We start from the raw sequence: 19,172 nt of genomic DNA on the forward strand, positions 1-19,172 counted from the left end.
AATAGCAGTTCTCGTCGCCAATAGGACTTGGAAAGGGCCAACGAATCTGGGCTGAAGATTTTTCGTTCTTGCAAAATTTCTAATGACTACTTGATCCCCAGGTTTCAGCTGATGACCTGGACTCTCCGGTGGCTTTGGCAATGCATCGAAAACCTGTTGGTGAATAAGGCTCAATTTAGCAGTCAAGTCGAAAAGATAATCAATTAACATTGGGTATTCCAGCTGCTTAAATTCTTTCGGTCTAGGTACCCCCCAAACATTTGCAGGACGACCAAAAATTATTTCATATGGACTAAGCCCTAGTCTAGAATGTACAGTTGCTCTTGTTGATAACAAAGCCAAAGGCAGTGCATCTGGCCAGGGCAAACCCGTGGATGCTTGTATCTTAGCAAGTTTCAGTTTAAGGGTGCCATTGTAACCCTCAACTAAACCCGCGGACTGGGGGTGATTCGCACTATGAAACTTCTGTCTAATCCCTAGGCCGGCACACACACTCTGCATAACTTTCCCTACGAACTCACTTCCGTTATCTGACCATACAATCCGTGGCATTCCGAATCTGGGGAAGTATTCTTTAAGGAGGATTTTGGCAGTGGACAAAGCAGTATTGTCCTTTAGCGGGTATGCTTCGATCCATCTGGAGAAAGCACAAACTACCACCAGGACGTATTTCAGATTATTACAACGATCCATGTGAATGAAGTCTAGCTGGATCACTTCAAAGGGGCAGGAAGGAGGAGCGAAGTGACCTGCAGGTGTGGGGATTCCCTTGCCAGGATTATGCATCAAGCATACCATACAATTTCTCACCACTCTCTCTGCACACTTACTAATCCCATCATTCTTCCAGACCGGAGCCAACATCTTACAAATCCCTTTAGAACTGATGTGCGCTGCTCCATGTGCCATCGTTACTACTGCAAGCACATACGCATCAGGCAACATCCAACGCTGTTGTTCCGACAAGTCAATCCAACACCCACTCGAATCCAATTTACCCGTGCTCTCTTTCCATGCACGCTTTTCCTCCTCAGTCGCCTCTTTCTGAATTTCTTTCACGCTTTCCACTGTGTCTTCACACTATCCAGACTCAGAAATCCATCTTGCAGACGTTGCAACATACATTCTACTCATCATATTTCTAGCTGTCTGTTTTGCAGTCTCATCGGCAAAAGCATTCCCACGACCAACATCATCCGTGATTGCTTTATGAGCACTGCATTTCACAATCGCAACTTCAGTCGGCAAGGTTAGAGATTCCAACAAGTCATTAACTAGCTGGCCATGTTGAATCTTAGTCCCATGGGACGTAATGAAACCTCTCTCTTTCCACAGACGGCCAAAACTATGGGCCACGCCGAATGCGTACTGACTATCTGTGAACACATTCACTCTCTTTCCCTTAGCTAAAACGCACGCTCTTGTCAGCGCGATCAATTCTGCAGCCTGGGCAGAATTCTGACTCACTCTCGCAGTCTCCACAATCGTACTCAAAGTCGTTACTGCATAGGCAGCAGTCACATCACCATTCTCCAATTTGAAGCAAGACCCGTCAACATACAACGTGCCATCTGGATCTGATAATGGAGTGTCTTTTAAATCAATTCGTCCTTTTGTTTCTTCCTCAGTTTTAAAACAACAGTCGTGTGGTTCGGAATCACTCGACTCTTGGCTAGTCGGCAACAATGTTGCTGGATTCAATACATTGCATCTTTTGATCTGAATATGACTCGCTAACAATGTCAGTTCGTAACCTGATAATCTAGCACTGGTAAGGTGCTACGTCTTGGTTCGGTTCATGAGTGTATCCACAGCATGAGGAACCATAACTACTAGCATGTTGTTCATTACTAAACCAGCAGATTGTCGGATGGAGGCTGCAGCTGCGGCTGTAGCTCTCAAGCAACTAGGCAACGCTCTAGCTACTGGATCTAATGTTGATGAAAAATACGCACAAGGGCGTTGTTTATCACCAAATTTCTGTGTCAAAACACTCAACGCGCAACCTTCTCTCTCATGGACATAGAGCGTGAATGGTTTACTGTAATCGGGTGTACCCAATACAGGAGCTGAACACAGTGCATTTCGTAACTCAGAAAAACTCTCCTGGCATTCGGCAGACCATGGCACTGGACTCGGAACATTTTTCCCAGTCAAAGCTACCAACGGTTTCGCCAAAAGAGAAAAATTTGGGATCCATTGCCTACAATATGAGGTAATACCTAAAAAGGCACGTACTTCTCTCTGCGTGCTAGGAACATTCATCTGTGTAATTGCTTTTATTCTCTCTGGGGTCAACTTCCTTCCCTCCTTTGACAAGAGATGACCTAGGTAGGTCACTTCTTGGCAACAGTATTGCATTTTTGAAGGTGACACCTTGTGATTCAAATTTGACAAATGATGCAATAAAGAAATTGTAGCTGTTTTGCAAGTTTCCTTGTCATCGGCAGCCACTAGAAGATCATCGACATATTGTATTAAAGCAGAACCAGGAGGAAGTACAAATGAGTCTAACTGGCTTTTTAATGCTTGACTGTAGATGGATGGGCTTTCACAATAACCTTGTGGAGCGCGTTTAAACCTGAAGCTTCGTCCTCCTAGAGAGAAACCGAAAATATCTCTGCTTTCCTCGGCTATCGGAATGCTGAAAAAGGCATTTTTCAAGTCGATAACTGAAAACCATGCTGCTGTAGCAGGAATCAACGTTAACAATGCAGTAATGTCTGGAACCACAGGAAACTGTGGAATCACAATTTTATTAACCTCTCTAAGATCAATTACAAATCTATATACTGGAGGTTTTGTTGGGTCAGTTCGTTTCAGAATGGGCAGTACAGGACTATTGCAGACATTACCTCTAGTTTCTTCTATAACGCCTTTCTTGATCAGATCTTGTACTATCAGTAGGAGCGCACGCTCACCTTCACTAGATATTCTGTATTGTGGAATTCGTGGAAATTTTACATTCGCTTTCAAAGTTACTACATATGGTGGAATTTCTAAAAGACCTACATCATTAGGACCAGTCGCCCAAAGAGTATCAGGGAGTGAACGCAGCTCTGGTGGAAGTGCATCCATCGACAAATACATTGGAGAGATGATTCTTTTACCCAACGTAAGCTGTACTCCTTCTGGAGAACAGTACAATGTCGCATATAGGCGTTTTAACAAGTCTAAACCAAGCAGATTTTCATTACAACCTGTCGTCAAAATCAGGGGTGCTTTCAATTGTCGGGGTCCAACAGAAATAGACAAAGGACCAGAAACAGGGTTGTGAACAGGGGCGCCTGAAAAACCTACTGAAACGTTTGTTGAGCCAGACAAAGGTGCGCCAGGGAGTTTCGCATGTATTATAGAACTTTTTGCTGCACCAGTATCCAACAGAAACGGTTCGACTATACCTGATGTTGCTACTGCGACATAAGGCCCACTCTGATCTACTGGAACTGATACTACTCCCTCTCTTTGTCCATGGCTGTCCTAGTACTCCCTTGGCTGACCTTCCTCACTAGCTTCATAGTAATCTTCAACATGATACTGTTGAGACCTATTCTGTTGGGCAGATTGTCCATTTCGTTGGTCGAAATAATTAGAAGGGCGATCACTTGCCTGTGGAGGCATAGCACCTCTTCCTCGACCTCTAGAGTTTTGCATATAACCACCACGACCTCTTTGAGCTGCCGCAGCATTATTTTGTGCCCGTACCGGACACTCAGTCTTATAATGGCCTTCCATTTTGCAATAAGCACACTGTTTCTATTGGTACTGTGGCCTCTGAGAATTATACTCCGTTCTTTGATATGACCCTTGCTGTGTACTGGTCTGATTGGTGCGAGGCGGATATGCTTGCTGTAAAAGAACTTTAGTTTTTAACTCTTTCGTCTTTTTATCTGATTTTTCTTTCTCCTCTTTGTCCCTATTTTCATAGTACTGGGCAGTAGCAAGTATTTGCGCAGTCGTAGAGACAGCCCACGCACTTTCAGAATTCTTTAATTTACCACTAAGTTCTGGCAACAGATTGTGCACAAATTTATCAACAAATAATCTCTGGCCTCCTTCTGTGCTCATATCCTGACCACTGTGATCCACGAAAGTCTCCTCGAATCTTGTGAAAAAGTCGGAGACGCTTTCGTCTTTCTTTTGTTTGCACGCGGACAATTTGTCCCAGTTAACGTGTAATGCTGGCATTAGGGTCTTCATTAAGTCGATTATTCTACCGGGCAAATTAGCAATTAAGGGTTCAGGTTTAGAACCACCTATTTGTTGACCATCCGCTGCAATTATAGCTGCCCAATCACCACCTAGGGCAACTGGATGATTCTCTTTACGAATTTTAGCCCAAATTGGTTGCGGTACTACATTACCAAACAGCAGATCTATGTCAGCTAGATTTAATACACAAGCGTCAACTGTCTGAGCCAACTCTTTGTAGTACCCTGCAGGATTTTTACGCGGATCTGGCAAGGCCTGTTTCACTGCTAATACTTCAGCTCGCTTCCATGGAATATGTATCCATACTCTCTGGAATTGGGCCGGAGCGGCTGCAATACCAAGGTTTACATTAGCTTGCACAGCTTCACGCCAAATTGGTGGAACCTCTCTCATTGGATATTGACGATTTTGTTTCGTACTACGTTTCTCTGACTCCCTCAGAGAACGAAGGGATGGGTCATTCCTATAACTTAAAACCAGCTCCATCGCTTCTTTTATATTTTGTCCAACTATCATACCTGCAGCAAACTCTTTCTGAACATTAATTAATTCTTCTAGATTTGATTCAGGGTCATCCTCTTCTAATTCCTCACGTAGAAGGAAACACATTTCATCAAACACATATCGTTGTGTCGGTTCATTCCATTGCATAAATGTATCTAATACATCTTGTACATTATATCTTCCAACTTTCGAAATCCATCTAAGAGCAGTGGAATCTAGTATTCCTCTTTCTTCAGTACTGGGAAGCTGACTACGTCTCTGCACAGAGTCAGAGGTAGGAGTCTTAATCAGAGTTTTATAGAAGGGAGATAGAATGTTAGAGACAGAATCAGTGATTCTTCGACGAACAGAAAGTGGAGTCATAATATTAGCAGAAGCAGTAAATAGAGTAGCAGTTGGAACAGATAGATTAGAAACAGTAGGAGTAGCGGGCAAAACAGCTTGTGAACTAGCAGGTGTGAGCGATACAGGTATAGGTAAAGGAGCCGGCAACCCTGAAAGAGGGGGTGCCGAAGGAACATTAATAGTGACCACAGGAGGTACAGGAACTTGATTCAGAGGAGCGGGAACACCAGGTTGTCCAGCAACCGGTAATTGAACATTCGGTATAGGTGGAGCCGTAGCACCCTGTGCATACGGTGGGGGTGATCGTAACAAGTAAGATAACAGGGGATCCTTTTCAGGGTCCTCTACTATCTTAGCTGTACTTGATGGCAAAGCAGGATAGCACTTGTCTATTGCTAAATTATGCTCTCTATTGGCCACCTCCATCGCTTTCTCAGACTCGTTGAGTTGTAGCTGCTTAGCAGACTGTTCTAAAGTCAACTCTTGTTCTTTCTGTTCTTTTTTCAACTTTTTAATTTCTCTCTGTTTAGATTCTTTTCGCCAATAACGGAAAGAATCAAACATTGCCGGCCGGGCTTTCTTCTTGAACAATTTCGTTTCTAAATTATCAAGAACTTGAGGTTCGAAACTACCATGCAGTGGCCAACTAAGGACACCATCTTTCTCTGTGTAGTGGATCCATACCTCGTTATAAGAGATAGGGCCCACACCAAATTTGCAATATAGATCATAAAGGGGAGTTCCAATCGGAGGAACCAAGCACGAGTCCTCCAACTGGGAATCACTGTTGCAACTAAAACAAGACAACATACAATTTTTCCGACTTACCATTTTATAACCCGGAACACAAAACAGACGAAACACAAATTAAAGAAAGGTGCGCACTTGAACCAAGAACTTAGGCCTACCAGAACTGACAAACGTATCGATACCCGAACTGAACTGAATGATTATCGTAACCAGAATAACCAGCGACAATCTTATAAAACCGAACCAAACCAAGAACTAAAAGGATTAGCAAAACAGAAACAACCCTTACGAAGTAACCAACTATCAACCACTTAATACTTAACTGAGGCACTGAAGACGTCACCAAGGAGAAACCCGTCACGTCTCGCCGTACTAAGGACTGCACCTCGGGTCCAAGACAGGGCGACGGTCAAGGCAACGAACCACTGCAGCCGTCTGAACGGGAACCCTCGTGGAAGAGAACGTCGGGCCACTTTTGCGATATGCCGGGATCGATGAAGTGGGGCGCCTCCCTCTGAAATCTTCACACGAAGCTTCTCGAACTCTTCAGGCTTTTGGACCGGTACCGAATGACGTCGCCCCACGTTGGGCGCCAATTGGAGTTCTGGACTTTTTTGGTTCCGTCCAGAGGTGTCAGGGACAACACCCGAAGACCCCGGAGTTCAACCTGTCTCGGTGCACAAACAAACAGAAACACGGGCTTCTCGATGGTGGCGTCAAAGACCAAAGGTTTATTACTGCAGGGACACAGAAGTCACAGAAACTACACATGGGCAGTATCTAGGAGCCTGTTCAATTTGTACAAAGAGGGTTGTTCCTTATATACTGAATATTGGGCTTCAGGCAAATTCTTTACATGTTAGCACATTCCAAAACCTTTGTATCTTAAACAATAAATATTTGGCGTTGCACAGGGATCGTCAACAATATCTGATGTCAAAACATTACGAACGAGGGGTTCCCACTATTCCATCATAATCCCATGTCAACTTTCCATTCAAGACCCGGACCGCCTCATCGTAAATTTCGTTACCTCCCCCTAATAAAGGCCCAGAAGGAAAGGAGCAGAGCCAGGTGCAGAAGATAGAAAAGTAGGATAAGAGATGTTTGTGGGTCGTAAATGGGCACGGTTACCAGCTTCGGCCGTCTAATCATGATCAGGCCAACGAACACGAGAACCAGTATAGCAGGACTGGCCTCAGGCTGGGGAGGCAGCTCTTGCCGAGTCATGCTGCCACAGCGTTGCTGGCCTAAGGTGCACGTGTCACTAGCAAGGTGAATTGCCGGCTAAAGCCTACGTGTCCTTAAATGAAAAGAGGTCATTGCGTGTCCATTGACTATGTGAGGGCAAGGAATACAAAATGGCTTCCGTGTTCTAAGATGGATGCCACGGGTAGAACAGAAATGTGTTTGTAACAGGAGTGCTCTTGCTCGTAGCATAGCGAAAACACCAGGATATACTTAAATGGATCATTTGCGGTTCACTGATACCAAAATTATGTATTTGCGACAATGTTACAAACACGGGTAAAATCGTCACGGAACCTCAGACACTAACTCCATTCAATACTTAGGGTATACAATACAGGACGGCCTTATAAAACCCCAAGTAAACAAAGTGGAAGCCATCAAAGCGATCCCTACCCCCGCTACCAAGCGAGACATCCGCTCCTTCCTAGGTTTTATAGGGTATTACTGTAGATTTAGCCCAAATTTTTCTTCCCTGGCCAGCCCCCTATCTGATTTACTGACCAGGAAATACCCACTCGTATACCAGCCTGGGGCACCAAACACCAGAAGAGCTGTCAAGCCTTGAAAAACGCCATCTGCACAGCCCCCGTATTACACTGTCCTGATTTCAATAAGACATTCATCCTACAAACCGATGTTTCTGGCCTCAGGTTGGGTGACGTACTATATCAGCCTGACTCTGACAGTGTCAGGAGTGGTCAGACCAGGGTTCCTAAAACCCCAAGGAAATGTCAGAAGAGGCATAAGTTACTGAGCTCCATCTAGTCAAGACTTCGCAGGGTTATTTCTTTACCCTTAGTCTCTCTTTGGCTGCAATATTTATGGAGTTCGCGGCCGCGGAATTCCAAGATGGCCGCCAAAGATTGACGCATGGGTTATTGGTCTGGTTGTTCTGCTCGCGAGCGGCCGCAGCTGTTTTAGCGCTCGCTCACGAAATTGCCTGCGCACTTCAACTGACAGAACTGTAGGACAGGCTGCATTCCTTGAGTACTCTGTCCTATTTTCCTCTAAAGACCCGGCGGTTTTTGAAGAAGGAGTTCCAGAATTTGAAAAGCTAAGTGAAGCTAGTGAAGTTTGCTCGTATTCTTTGTGAGAAAGATTTTCCTATGACTTTAGTTACATTTTTGAAGGTCTTAAGAAGAGTATTCAGCCTAAACTCTAGTTAGTGTCAAGTGGATATTCTTCTGAAGTTTATTTTCTTTTTGACTAGTTTCTCTCTGTGCTACGAGAAATTAGAGAACCGGAAGAGACTTGAAGTAGAAATTAGAAGTGTAGAGACGCATGTAGCAGTTTCCTCTGCACATTCAAGCACCTTACTTATCAAAGAACATTCTCTGGCAATATTTATTTATTTATTTCAAAGGTTTTATATAGCGCTGCTGGACCCAAGAGTATCAGAGCGCTTTACATGGAAGGTGTACATAATGAGATAAACTTATCATAGTGCAAAAAACAAAATTTACTAAATGATATTGCATTCAGCAGAGCTAAGGGGGCAAAGAAACTGAGAGTAAAAATTAAGGGGAAAATTAGTATTGAAAGTTAGGAGAGAGAAGGGGTGTAGAGAGGGGGAGTGAGAATATGAAGGGATTGAGAGGGGGTGGGAAGAGGAGTGGACAAGAGAAGAGAGAGGAGTGAACATGATCAGAGTCAGTAACATTAGATACCCCAATATTTGTTGAGAAGTACTTTGAGTTCTTTTTTGAAGAGAGAGTAAGAGGGGTTGCAGCGAAGATCCTTGGGGAGAGAGTTCCAAATTGTAGGAGCGTTACCAGAGAATGCACGGGATTGGGTCTTTTGACATTTGAGTCTAGGAGGGATCAGGACAAGGGAGTTTGTGCTCCTCAGGGACCTGGAGCATCCTGCTTTGTGTAGTTTGGTTGCAAGGTAAGAAGGGGTGTTTTGGTGAAGAGCTTTGTGAGTGATGCAGGCAATCTTGTAGGTGGATCTTCCTTCTATTGGGAGCCAATTGAGATTTTTGAGGACGGGGGAGATGTGGTCAAATTTTTTTACAGTCAGAGATAAGTCTCGCAGCTTGGTTGAGGACAGATTTAATCGGTGCAAGATGGATTTTAGATGTGCCGACCAAAGTGGCGTTACCATAGTCAATCCTGGAAAGGACAAGCGATTGGACAACAAACTTGAAATCGTCCGCTGGAATAAATGGTTTGATTTTCTTTTGATGGAGAAGGGGGAAAAGAGCACCTTTTGCTGCATTTTTTATGTGGGGGGATGAGATTTAGGTTCTGGTCGATACTGATGCCTAGGGATTTAACGGAATTAGAGGTGGAGAATGAGCCGTTAAGAGCTTTGATGTTATTGATCCAGAGTTGGATGGGAAGGGACTTGTTTTGGGCGGAGAAAAGGATGATTTCAGTTTTTTTCGGGTTCAGTTTGAGATGGTTCAGATGGAACCAGGTTTGAACTCTAGTTAGGGTATCATTGAGGTGAATAATGTCTTTATGGGATTTGATCTTGTAGTATAATTGGGTGTCATCAGCATAGAGATGGTAACTGATATTAGCTTGTTTGAGGATGAGGGTGAGTGGTTCCATGAACAGATTGAATAGGGTTGGGGAGAGGATGGATCCTTGAGGGACGCCGAGTGAAACAGGTTGATTTTTAGAGAGGAAGTGGCTGAGCTTGATTTGCTGTGATCTATTTTGAAGGAATGAGGAAAACCATTTGAATACATTTCCTTCCAAGCCAAACCGATCTTTTAGTGTTGAGAAGGGTGGGGTGGTGGACAGTATCAAATGCAGCTGAGAGGTCGAGGAGGATTAGTAATGAGGATTCCCCTTTGTCTAGTGAGCGATGAATATCGTCAGTAATGTTAAGCATAGCAGTTTCTGTACTGCATCCCTTTCTAAAGCCGGATTGGAAAACATCCAGGAGATTGAAGGAGACGATATGTTTCTCTAATTGCAATAGGACACATTTTTCAAGGGCTTTAGAGAGGAATGGAAGCTTAGAGATAGGGTGAAGGTTGTTAAGGTCATTAGGGTCGGCAGTGGTGTTTTTAAGAATGGGTGAGATTTGACCAAGTTGGAGGGAGGCGGGTACGCAGCCAGTGGAAAGAGAGGAGTTGATGATATTGGTCCATATAGGGGCAATGATAAATTTGAGTTCTTGAACCAAATGGGCGGGAAGAGGATCATTGAGTGGGAGGAAGGTTTGAGTTTGGCAATGATATTAGTGATCATGGATTCTGATACTGGACTAAAGTCACTCCATGAGGCATTGTTTTTAGCTGAGGGGCTTTTTTTCCGGGACGGGGTCTGGTTGGGAGAGAGCAGGGAGGGTTTGAGAAGGATCGAGAGTTGTGGAAAAAGTGGTTGAAGGTGAGTTAGGAGTGTTGGGGAGGGTGTGTTGGATGGGGGAGGTTGGAGTGAGAGTGGGAAGGAAGAAAAGGATAGTTCTATCTTGTTGATTTTGTTAGTAAAGAAGCTGGCAATTTCTTCGCATTTGTCAGTAGAGGCTAATATTTTAGAAGGGCCAGTGGAGGTTTATTTTTTAACAATGTTAAAGAGTTCTCTAGGGCGGTTTCTAGCCTGATCAAGCTGTGACCGGAGAAAGGAGGCTTTTTCGTTGAAGATATGTTTTTTGTACTGGGCTCTAGCAGTTCTAATGTAAATGTAAATGTAGTATACTTGTAGAGCGCACAGCTGCCCCAGCAACGGGGCGTCCCGGCGCTGTATAACTCTGGGGAACCCGTCCTGGCTTTCCCTGTGGGATGGTCCCTTGCTGGGAGTCCCCAAGGTGGAGCCAGGCATCCCCGGAATTGGTGGGGCCGTTGTGGAGATTAGGCAAGCTCATGCCCAGAGTTGCCGAGTGGAACCCCTGATTAGAGTAAGCACCGAAGCGAAAATTATCGAGTCCGCTGACCAAGGTCCACGACCCTGCCGCGTCGGGAATTGAACCCTGGTCCCAGGCTGACTTCTGCTCTCAGGCCTGCCACCTCTAACCAGTGAGCCACACTACTCCACTTCTAAGGAGAGCCAGATTGTCAACGGTTGGATGATTCCTCCAAACCCGTTCAGAATGTCTTAGGGTCCGTCTTTCATTATTAAGTTCGGAATCGAACCAAGACTTAGGAGGGTTGTTTTTTTGTTGTTTGAGTTTGATTGGAGCAATTCGGTCGAGGGCTTCAAGAATAGAGTTATTACAATGGTTAGTTAGATCGGTGGTGCTGTCAGAGAGCGGGGGAGAAGTAAGCGGGTCTTAATTGCGGATTCCAATTCGCCAGAAGGAATAAGGTGAAGGTTGCGTGTGGGTTTCTTAGGTAAAATACTGATGGGGGGGGGGGAGTAAAGGATCTATTCATAGTAAAAAGGATAAGGTAGTGGTCAGACCAGTCTACCGGAAGTATATTAGATAGGGAGGCCAGATCGCTGCTAGTCGTAATAGCATCAAGGATGGCACCTTTGTTATGGGTGGGAGAATGGCAGAGTTGGGTCATATTGGTGACGTCATTGGTATAATTAAATAGGATGACAGCAGGGTCATCTCTTTTATTCCAATGGATGTTGTAGTCACCGAGGAAGAGATTTGTAGAGTGTGAGAGCGATGCTTGGATAATAAGATCAGTCATCTCTTCCGTAAAGGGGATGTTATTTCCAGGGGGTTGGTAGATAGTGTGCAACCGGGTGGTGGGGGAAGTCAGGCATAATGAGATCAGCGCAAAGGTATTCAAAGGATGAAAGGTCTTGTAACAGGACAAGTGAGATGTTAAGTTCAACTTTAAAAATGAGGGCGAGTCCTCCTCCTGTTTGTTCAATTCTATCTTTCTTAATGATAGAGTAACCAGGGGGAATAAGCAGGTCAAGGATGGGAGTGGAGTGGGCAGTGAGCCAGGTTTCGGTTGGGAATGCGATGTCAATGTTTTCACTGAGAATGGTTTCCGCAATCTCAGTAGCATGGCAGGAGGCGGATCGACAATTAATCAGCATGCAGCAGAGGGGAGTGGGTTCGGGCGATTGGGAAGGGGGACAAGGGGGAATAGGTCTACGTTGTTGGGGTGGTGTAGGGGAGGTCGGAGGAAGGGGGAGTCTGCTTGTTCCTAAGAGAACTGGGATAGTACTCTGATGAGTAGGGGGGATAGTGGATGAGGGTGGAGAGGGAGAGATAGGAAAGTTTGCGGGAATGTTAACTTCTGAGGTTATTGGTTTAGGGGAGGTCGGAGGAAGGGGGAGTCTGCTTGGTCCTAAGAGAACTGGGATAGTAGACTGATGAGTAGGGGGGATAGTGGACAAGGGTGGAGAGGGAGAGATAGGAAAGTTCGTGGAAATGTTAACTTCAGAGGTTATTGGGTGAGTACCAAGTTGCGACGGTGTGTGCCTGTTGGCATTGTAGGGAGGGACGATTAAGGACGGTTGAGCGGGTAGGGAACTGGTTGTGTAGTTATTAGAGGGGGGAGGTGTGTTGCTATTGGTAATAATATTTGGCGGGAAGTATGTGGATGTGTTGAGGAGAGTTTCATTGTACGAGGAGATGGTTTTAGTAAGGAGTGAGATATCGCTTCTGAGTGAGGAGAGTTCTAAGACGAGGGACGTAAGGACAAGTTTAATTTTAGGGGATGCCAGAGTGTGGGTTGATAGGTGTGGTGGATCCGTATTTATTGGGAAGTTGGTTGTGTTAGCGTTGTTTAGGGGGGGAATAAAGTGTGGAGGATGAGGGGAAAAACCTAGAGGGGGATGGGGGTGGGATTATAATGCGGGGGAAGATCATTTTTGTAGAGCGGAAGTGAACAAGAGGAGAATGAAGGAAAAGTATTCTTTTCGGGCTGACAGTTCGGCGAAAATGGCATAGAGGAAATAAGAGGTGGCGTACCTGTTGAATTGTGAGTTGTTGAAGATAGCAGGGAGGTGTGAGGGGGCGATTGAGGGGGATAAGTGGGGGCTGCTAAGGGGGTGTGAAGAAGTGAGCCAGAGGGAGAGGCGGAATGTGAGTCATCGGGAGGGACGAGCATAGAAGAGAGTGTATTAATGGAACACGGGGGAACCAGGTGGTAAGAGGCAAAGGGAGAAGTGATATGGGAGACGAGGGGAGGGAGGAGTGTGGAAGAGTGTGTTGATGGAATCGGGGGAGACCAGGGGGTAGGTGGGGGATGCTGGAGGTGTCGTTGAGGGGATGTATGGTGTGTTGCATGGGGGGTGTTGAAGAGGAGGTCGAAAGGAGAGGCGCGTGTAGCAGAGCATATCGAGTTAGGTGTTGGTAGGAGAGCAAGAGTAGGCGTGTGGGTAACAGGGGGATTAAACGATGTGAAGGACTCAAACGGGGAAAGAGAGAGTCACTCGTAGAGGAGAATGGAAGGGGGGCATATACACTAGAAGACTGGGAGACAAGGGAGTCGTAGCAGGTTATAATGTTGAGAGCGATGGAGGTAAGTAGAGATTGTGAATAGTCACTATGATTGGAGGAGGGGGAGATAGTGAGAGGGGATACAATGGGGTGGGGGGTGGGGAATCCATACTAGTACTAGTGATGTAAGTGGGGGAGGTCAGTTGTGGTTGGAAAAGGGAAACGGTGTTGGGAGTAGGAAAGGGAGAGGGAAAATCAGGAAGAGGCGATGGGGGGAGGGAGAAATGAAGGGCGATTAAGGCAATAAATGTTGGGGTAGATCAGAAAGATGATGTAAGGGGGTCGGGATGGGATGTGGGGTGATGAGTCTAGGGGTAGAGGGGGTGAGAGGGCATGGCTCAGGGGTTGAGTGAGGGTGTGGGAAATAGCGTTAAAGTGTTGTTCAAAGATGTCGAGGTGGTTTTCAGACGCTTGGATGAGTATGATTCCAGATTTGAAGATGGAGATATCTATTTCGCCTGGGAAGGAAGAAGATGGTGTGGTGGAGTTTTAGACTGTATGGGATATTGCGTGAATTAGAGATAGGGATGTAACGTAGAAATAAGCTTTTCCATTTAGATGGGACGTTTGGTGAAGAAGACAAAGTTGGTGATAAGTGAGGAGTTAAGGCTGTTATGGTGATCAGCAAATAAGGTTTCTGGGTGGAGACAGAGAAGTTTATGTTTGAAGTTTTTCTTACCATGTTTGGAGAGATGGGGGGGTAGAAGATGGACCAAGAGTTAGGGGCGAGTTTAGAGATGGGTGGTGTTGGGATTGAGGGTGGAAGAGTGAGTGGTGGCATGATTTGGAGAAAAGGGGGAGAAAGAGGATGTACAGCAGAGTAGACCGCACTGATCCTCGAGGCGAGGACAGGAGGTGGGGATAGGGGAAGCTAGGGTCGAGTAAGTGTCTCCAAAACAGACAAAGCATATTCTTTTGAACTGAATACTACCTCGCAGCAGAAATATAGGTTTAAGTAGATGTAATTATATATATAATTGTACTTACCAACGTGCGGTGTCTGTATCTGCTGAAAGACAAGAAGAAGAGAAAGACACGTCAGAAATAGTCTAAATTGCATGCTGCTTAATTCACAACAAATATCATTATAAAAGAATAGTCAAGTCAAGTCAAAGATATGTTTACTATGATCGTAATCTTTAAACAAGTGCAAGAGGCAATACCACACATTTAAAATATTCATATAAAAGGTAATAAAATCATTGTACAAACTATTCCAATATCGGTTAAAACTTTTACACACCCTTATACATTTCAAACCAACGCCAATAAAATTGCACTTATAATAAAACTTAATATCACATTAAAACACTTTCATTTCCTTTGGATCAAGTATATATTTCATTGGTTTAAGATTCATAAAATCCTACAGATTACTCCTGACTTCTTAGTAAGCTCTGTACCGCCTTTATGTATTTTCCTAGGGCAATTGCAATGTCAATAGTGGGCATTTCACTTAGGAGGTTGGCCGTCTGCGCCCTTGTTCTAATATCGTATTTTAAGAATACTGGACGCAGCCACAGTTTCCGCTGTTCTAATAATGTTAGACAGTCAAGAAGGGTATGTACAAGTACAACTTTTCATTGTCCATAGAGCCTACCTTACACCTGAGTTAATTAATAGGTACTTTCACCGCTCTGACGCGGCCTGCCCTAGATGCGATGAGCTAGATGCGGGGCTGGTTCACCTTCTGTGGAGCTGCCCCAGACTGGTCATCTACTTGCGTGAGATAGGCGAAGCGCTCAGGACGTGCACAGGCCGCGTCATTCCCCTCAACTGGCCTGAGTACCTTCTGCACCAATTTAGGAGGAGGCAGCAAGATAAGGCTTCGTCCCGTTTCCTAGACCTGGGTTTAGTGGTGGCTAAGCGCCTGCTAACAAGGCGATGGAAGGCGCGCGAGCCGCCTGCAGTGCAGGCGTGGATAGCCTCCCTTAAGGCATGGGCACGGGCGGAATGGATAGCCATACGGCGGGAGGAGACAACCGGGCTTCGGAAAGAACCCATGGCAGAAAGGTGGGAGCGCATGCTTAGCGCCCTGCGGCCGCCGGAGGAGGCGGACGCACAGGATGCTGGAGTGGCAAAACCCGCTGCCCAGGATGGTTGCATATGCCGTGAGATCCTCTGCTGTCAGGGCGTGTTGCTGCACTGGGCCTGCCCGCATCCGGGCGCACAAGACAGAGAGGCGTACATGCTCGCACACATTGACACCCATGGGGTGGGACATCGGGGGATGGGGGGGACGGGGTCGGAGGGGACTGATTACCATGATGTAGTTGTGCCGCAATAGTTTAAAAGTTTGAATGTTTGCATTAACGGTTTGCTTACTGTCATCTCTATGTGTAAACACGCAGTAGTGTGATTCACCTCATGCTTAAGTGATTATGTTATTGTGCACAACTGGACTGGCAGGAAGCCGTGCAGCACTCCAGAGGACTCCGGGGCACAATCCTACATATATGTACCGGGGCACAGCGCACGCACTGCCCGAATGTGTTAATGTAAACAGGACCTCAGGACTGTACAACTAGCTGATCTGTGAATTGTTAACAAAGCACTGATGTGCCTGGATTGTCCTGTTATCCTATCTGAATATTACACTGTCTTGTGACTAACATAAAATGCTAATAAAATAGATTTGACAAAAAAAAAAGAAGAGTATGTACAAGGTCTCCTTTGGAGCCCAATTACACCTGCAGCACCCATTATGATCTAACATTTTTAATTTAAGGTATTTATTTGTTAACCATGGATTGATCCCAATCCGCAGCCTTAATATCTCCTGCCTATAGCAGCGATTTGGTAGAATGTCTAAGTAGGGAAACCAGTTATCGTTTGACCAAGAATTCATCATAAATTCTACTGATTTTTTCTTTACCATATATCCCACATCAGTCTTTCTGGATACTTCCTTCCCATTAAATTTCAGCTCACTCTTAGTACAGACAAATTGATGCGTTTCCTGGTTCACCTCCACCTTTAGCCTTTTACAAACCTGCATCATTCTTTCCCTACAAGCTTTTGCCCATTTTAGGTCACTATTTTGGATTTCTTTCCTGCACCATTGTGCAACTTTTTGACCTTCTGTGTCTTCCAATCGTTTCCAAAGTCTGATTATTGCCGTTTGTACTTGTACCTCCCAAGACTTTGTACCTATTTCTGTTCTTATAGCTTGGACCATAGATGATTGAGGGAGAGATAAGAGGCTTTTCAGGCATTTCCCTTCCACCAAGTCCCAGGCTCCCTTACCGCTCAAATAAAGGATTTCTGCTCCGTAAAGGACTTGTGGGGGTATCATTGCATTAAAAGCTTTTAGCAGTGGATGGTGCGACAAATCACCATAATCCCGATTAAACATTTTTAGTCCACAGATTGAAGTATGAGCTTTTACTTTTTGTGCTTCCAGATGAGTACGCCAGTTTAGTGTCTTATCGAACCATATCCCTAGGTAGCGATATTCTTTGACCCTCTCCAGTTTAAGATCGCCTAGATACCAATGAAACCTACTTGCCTTTTTGCCAAAGCATAACATTTTTGTTTTATCTAAGTTTACTGTTAAGAATTTTCTAGCACAGTATACATTAAATGCGTTCAACTTTCTTTGGAGGCCTATCTCGGTCTGATCTACTATTACCAGATCGTCTGCATAGAGTAGACATGGCACCTTTTTTCCGTCCATTCTGGGACTTGCACTACCCTCAACCTCTAAGTAGGCAGGTAGGTCTGACAGGAATATGGAGAATAGCTGTGGGGCCAGAACGCAACCCTGTCTTAAGCCGTTCGCAATGGGTATTTTTTGCGTCAATGACCCCACAGTATCCCTGATGACTTGAGCCCAGTTACCTCGATGTAATTCCTTTATTATAGTCAGTAGGTCTTTGGGAATTTTTTCCTTCATTAATGTTTCCCATAGGCAGTCCCGGTCTACTGAATCGAAGGCTGCTTGGAAGTCAACGAAACAACAGCATAACTTGCCGTTTTGTTCCGTTGACTTCTTTGCCATTGCCCACAATGCGAAGCCGTGATCTATCGTGGAGTGCCCCTCCCTAAATCCTCCCTGTTCTATGGGTACGATTTGAGACTCCTTAACCCATGCGTTAAGTTGATTTAACACAATTTTTGAGAAAACCTTCTCTCCTATATCTAGGAGGTTAATCAGTCTGTAGTTTTGTGGTGCATCCATGCTCCCTTTCTTATGGATTGGCCTGATTACTGCGCCCTTCCAGTTTGGTGGCATTATGCCTTCTGTTAGTATTATATGGAACATCTGGGCGAAGAATCTTGCCCACCACTTTACTTCTGACTTCAGTATTAGTGCAGGAAGGTTGTCTGGTCCTGCCGCACAAGTTAGCTTCAGTTCTCTTATTATATGCTCAACATGCTTTTCGTTAAACTCGGATTTAAGATCTTCAGATATTTCCTGCCACTTTTGGGGCTCTACATGATCTCGAGGAGCTCGTACCCCATACAGTTCCCTTATATACTCCTCCCAGGCTGCCTCACTCACGACACATTTCATTTCTCCGTCTGTTGGGCCAGCTGCTGCCTTTACCATTTTCCAGAATTGTCTTAGGTTTTTTTCTTCAATTGCTTCTAACAGGTTTAACCAGCATTTTTCTTTATATGACCTTTTTGCATCATTTACCATTTTTTAAAATTCTGTTTTCAGCTTGTTTATACGTTTCTGTCTCTCATGGGTGAAGTTCTTTTTTTGCCTTCTTTGTGCTGCCCTTATCTCCCTCTTTTTAGATTGGCACTCGACAGAGAACCATTTTACTCGACTGACCGGGGGTTTTGAGCTATTGTTTTTATCCTTTTTTAATTCTATTCTTAGACACTGAACTACTTGGTCTATCTTCTCTATGAACCATTTAAAGTTTTTATTCTCTAAATTTTCTGATTCAACTTTAATTTGCATAGCCTTCAGTTTCTCCTGGTATTCCTCAATAAGTCGTGTCGTTACACGTTTAGGGTACTCGACATCCTGTGGGATCACTTTGTCTCTAGGCATCTTTCTTCCCCCAAATATCATTAAGTACAGTGGATTATGGTCACTAACTTCTTTTTGTTCTATCTTGAAATCCCGTACTAGAGGGAAATTCCAGGCTGGCATAAACATGTAGTCAATTGGACAATTCTGTGAACCTATTTTAAAGGTCTTCCCTGCTGGGCAATCTGTCTTCATTCTACCATTCAGACATTGGAGACCCCTACCTCCTAGGAAATGTACTAATTCCGTTTCTTGTTTCGTGGACTCACATACTGGAAAGCTAGCGTGGTTTATTCCATACACCTCAAACAGTTCTCTATTCCAGAGGTCGGCCTTCTTTGGGTTTAGTTTATGATTAAAATCTCCCATAATTATCAGTACATCCGATGCATATTTTTCTAGTAGAAGGTCGACATCCTCTTTAAAATATCCCATCTCACTCTCATACTCTGCTCCATTATCCCACTGCATGTATACATTCATCACAGTCAACATATTATATTTCATTTCCAATGTCACAATTCTAGTCTACAAGCCTGTACCCATTTACATTTCATTTTTAACGATGTTACTCCTCTCAATACTTTTGTTGATACTAGTGTCATTAACCCCCCCGAAGGGCGGCCAAACCTTTTTCTCGTGGCCGGGCGACTCAATTGTAGAAATCCCTTGATGAGTGGGGTTTCGTCGCATGTCCAAGTCTCTTGTAGGCAGGCAATTTCCACTTTATTTACTACTTCCTTTATCTATTCTCGGTTTAGCT

General features: G+C 44.7%; 1 protein-coding gene across 7 annotated transcripts in view; it reads right to left on the bottom strand.

Annotated features, from left to right (window-relative positions):
• Positions 1 to 19,172, bottom strand: part of LOC144820423 (uncharacterized) — an 858,373-nt gene that overhangs the window by 783,441 nt on the left and 55,760 nt on the right. For 6 of the 7 annotated variants that reach the window (XR_013607811.1, XR_013607785.1, XM_078677936.1 and 3 more), the window contains exon 3: positions 14,410 to 14,431. Coding sequence is in view for 5 of the 7 variants with exons in the window: in XM_078677936.1 (XP_078534062.1) it covers positions 14,410 to 14,431 (22 nt within the window). In the remaining 2 variants the exon portion in view is untranslated. The remainder of the gene's footprint in view (positions 1 to 14,409; positions 14,432 to 19,172) is intronic. The other variant, XM_078677932.1, reaches the window with a different exon arrangement.

Source organism: Lissotriton helveticus, chromosome 1_1, assembly GCF_964261635.1.
Source record: "Lissotriton helveticus chromosome 1_1, aLisHel1.1, whole genome shotgun sequence".
NCBI lineage: Eukaryota > Metazoa > Chordata > Amphibia > Caudata > Salamandridae > Lissotriton > Lissotriton helveticus.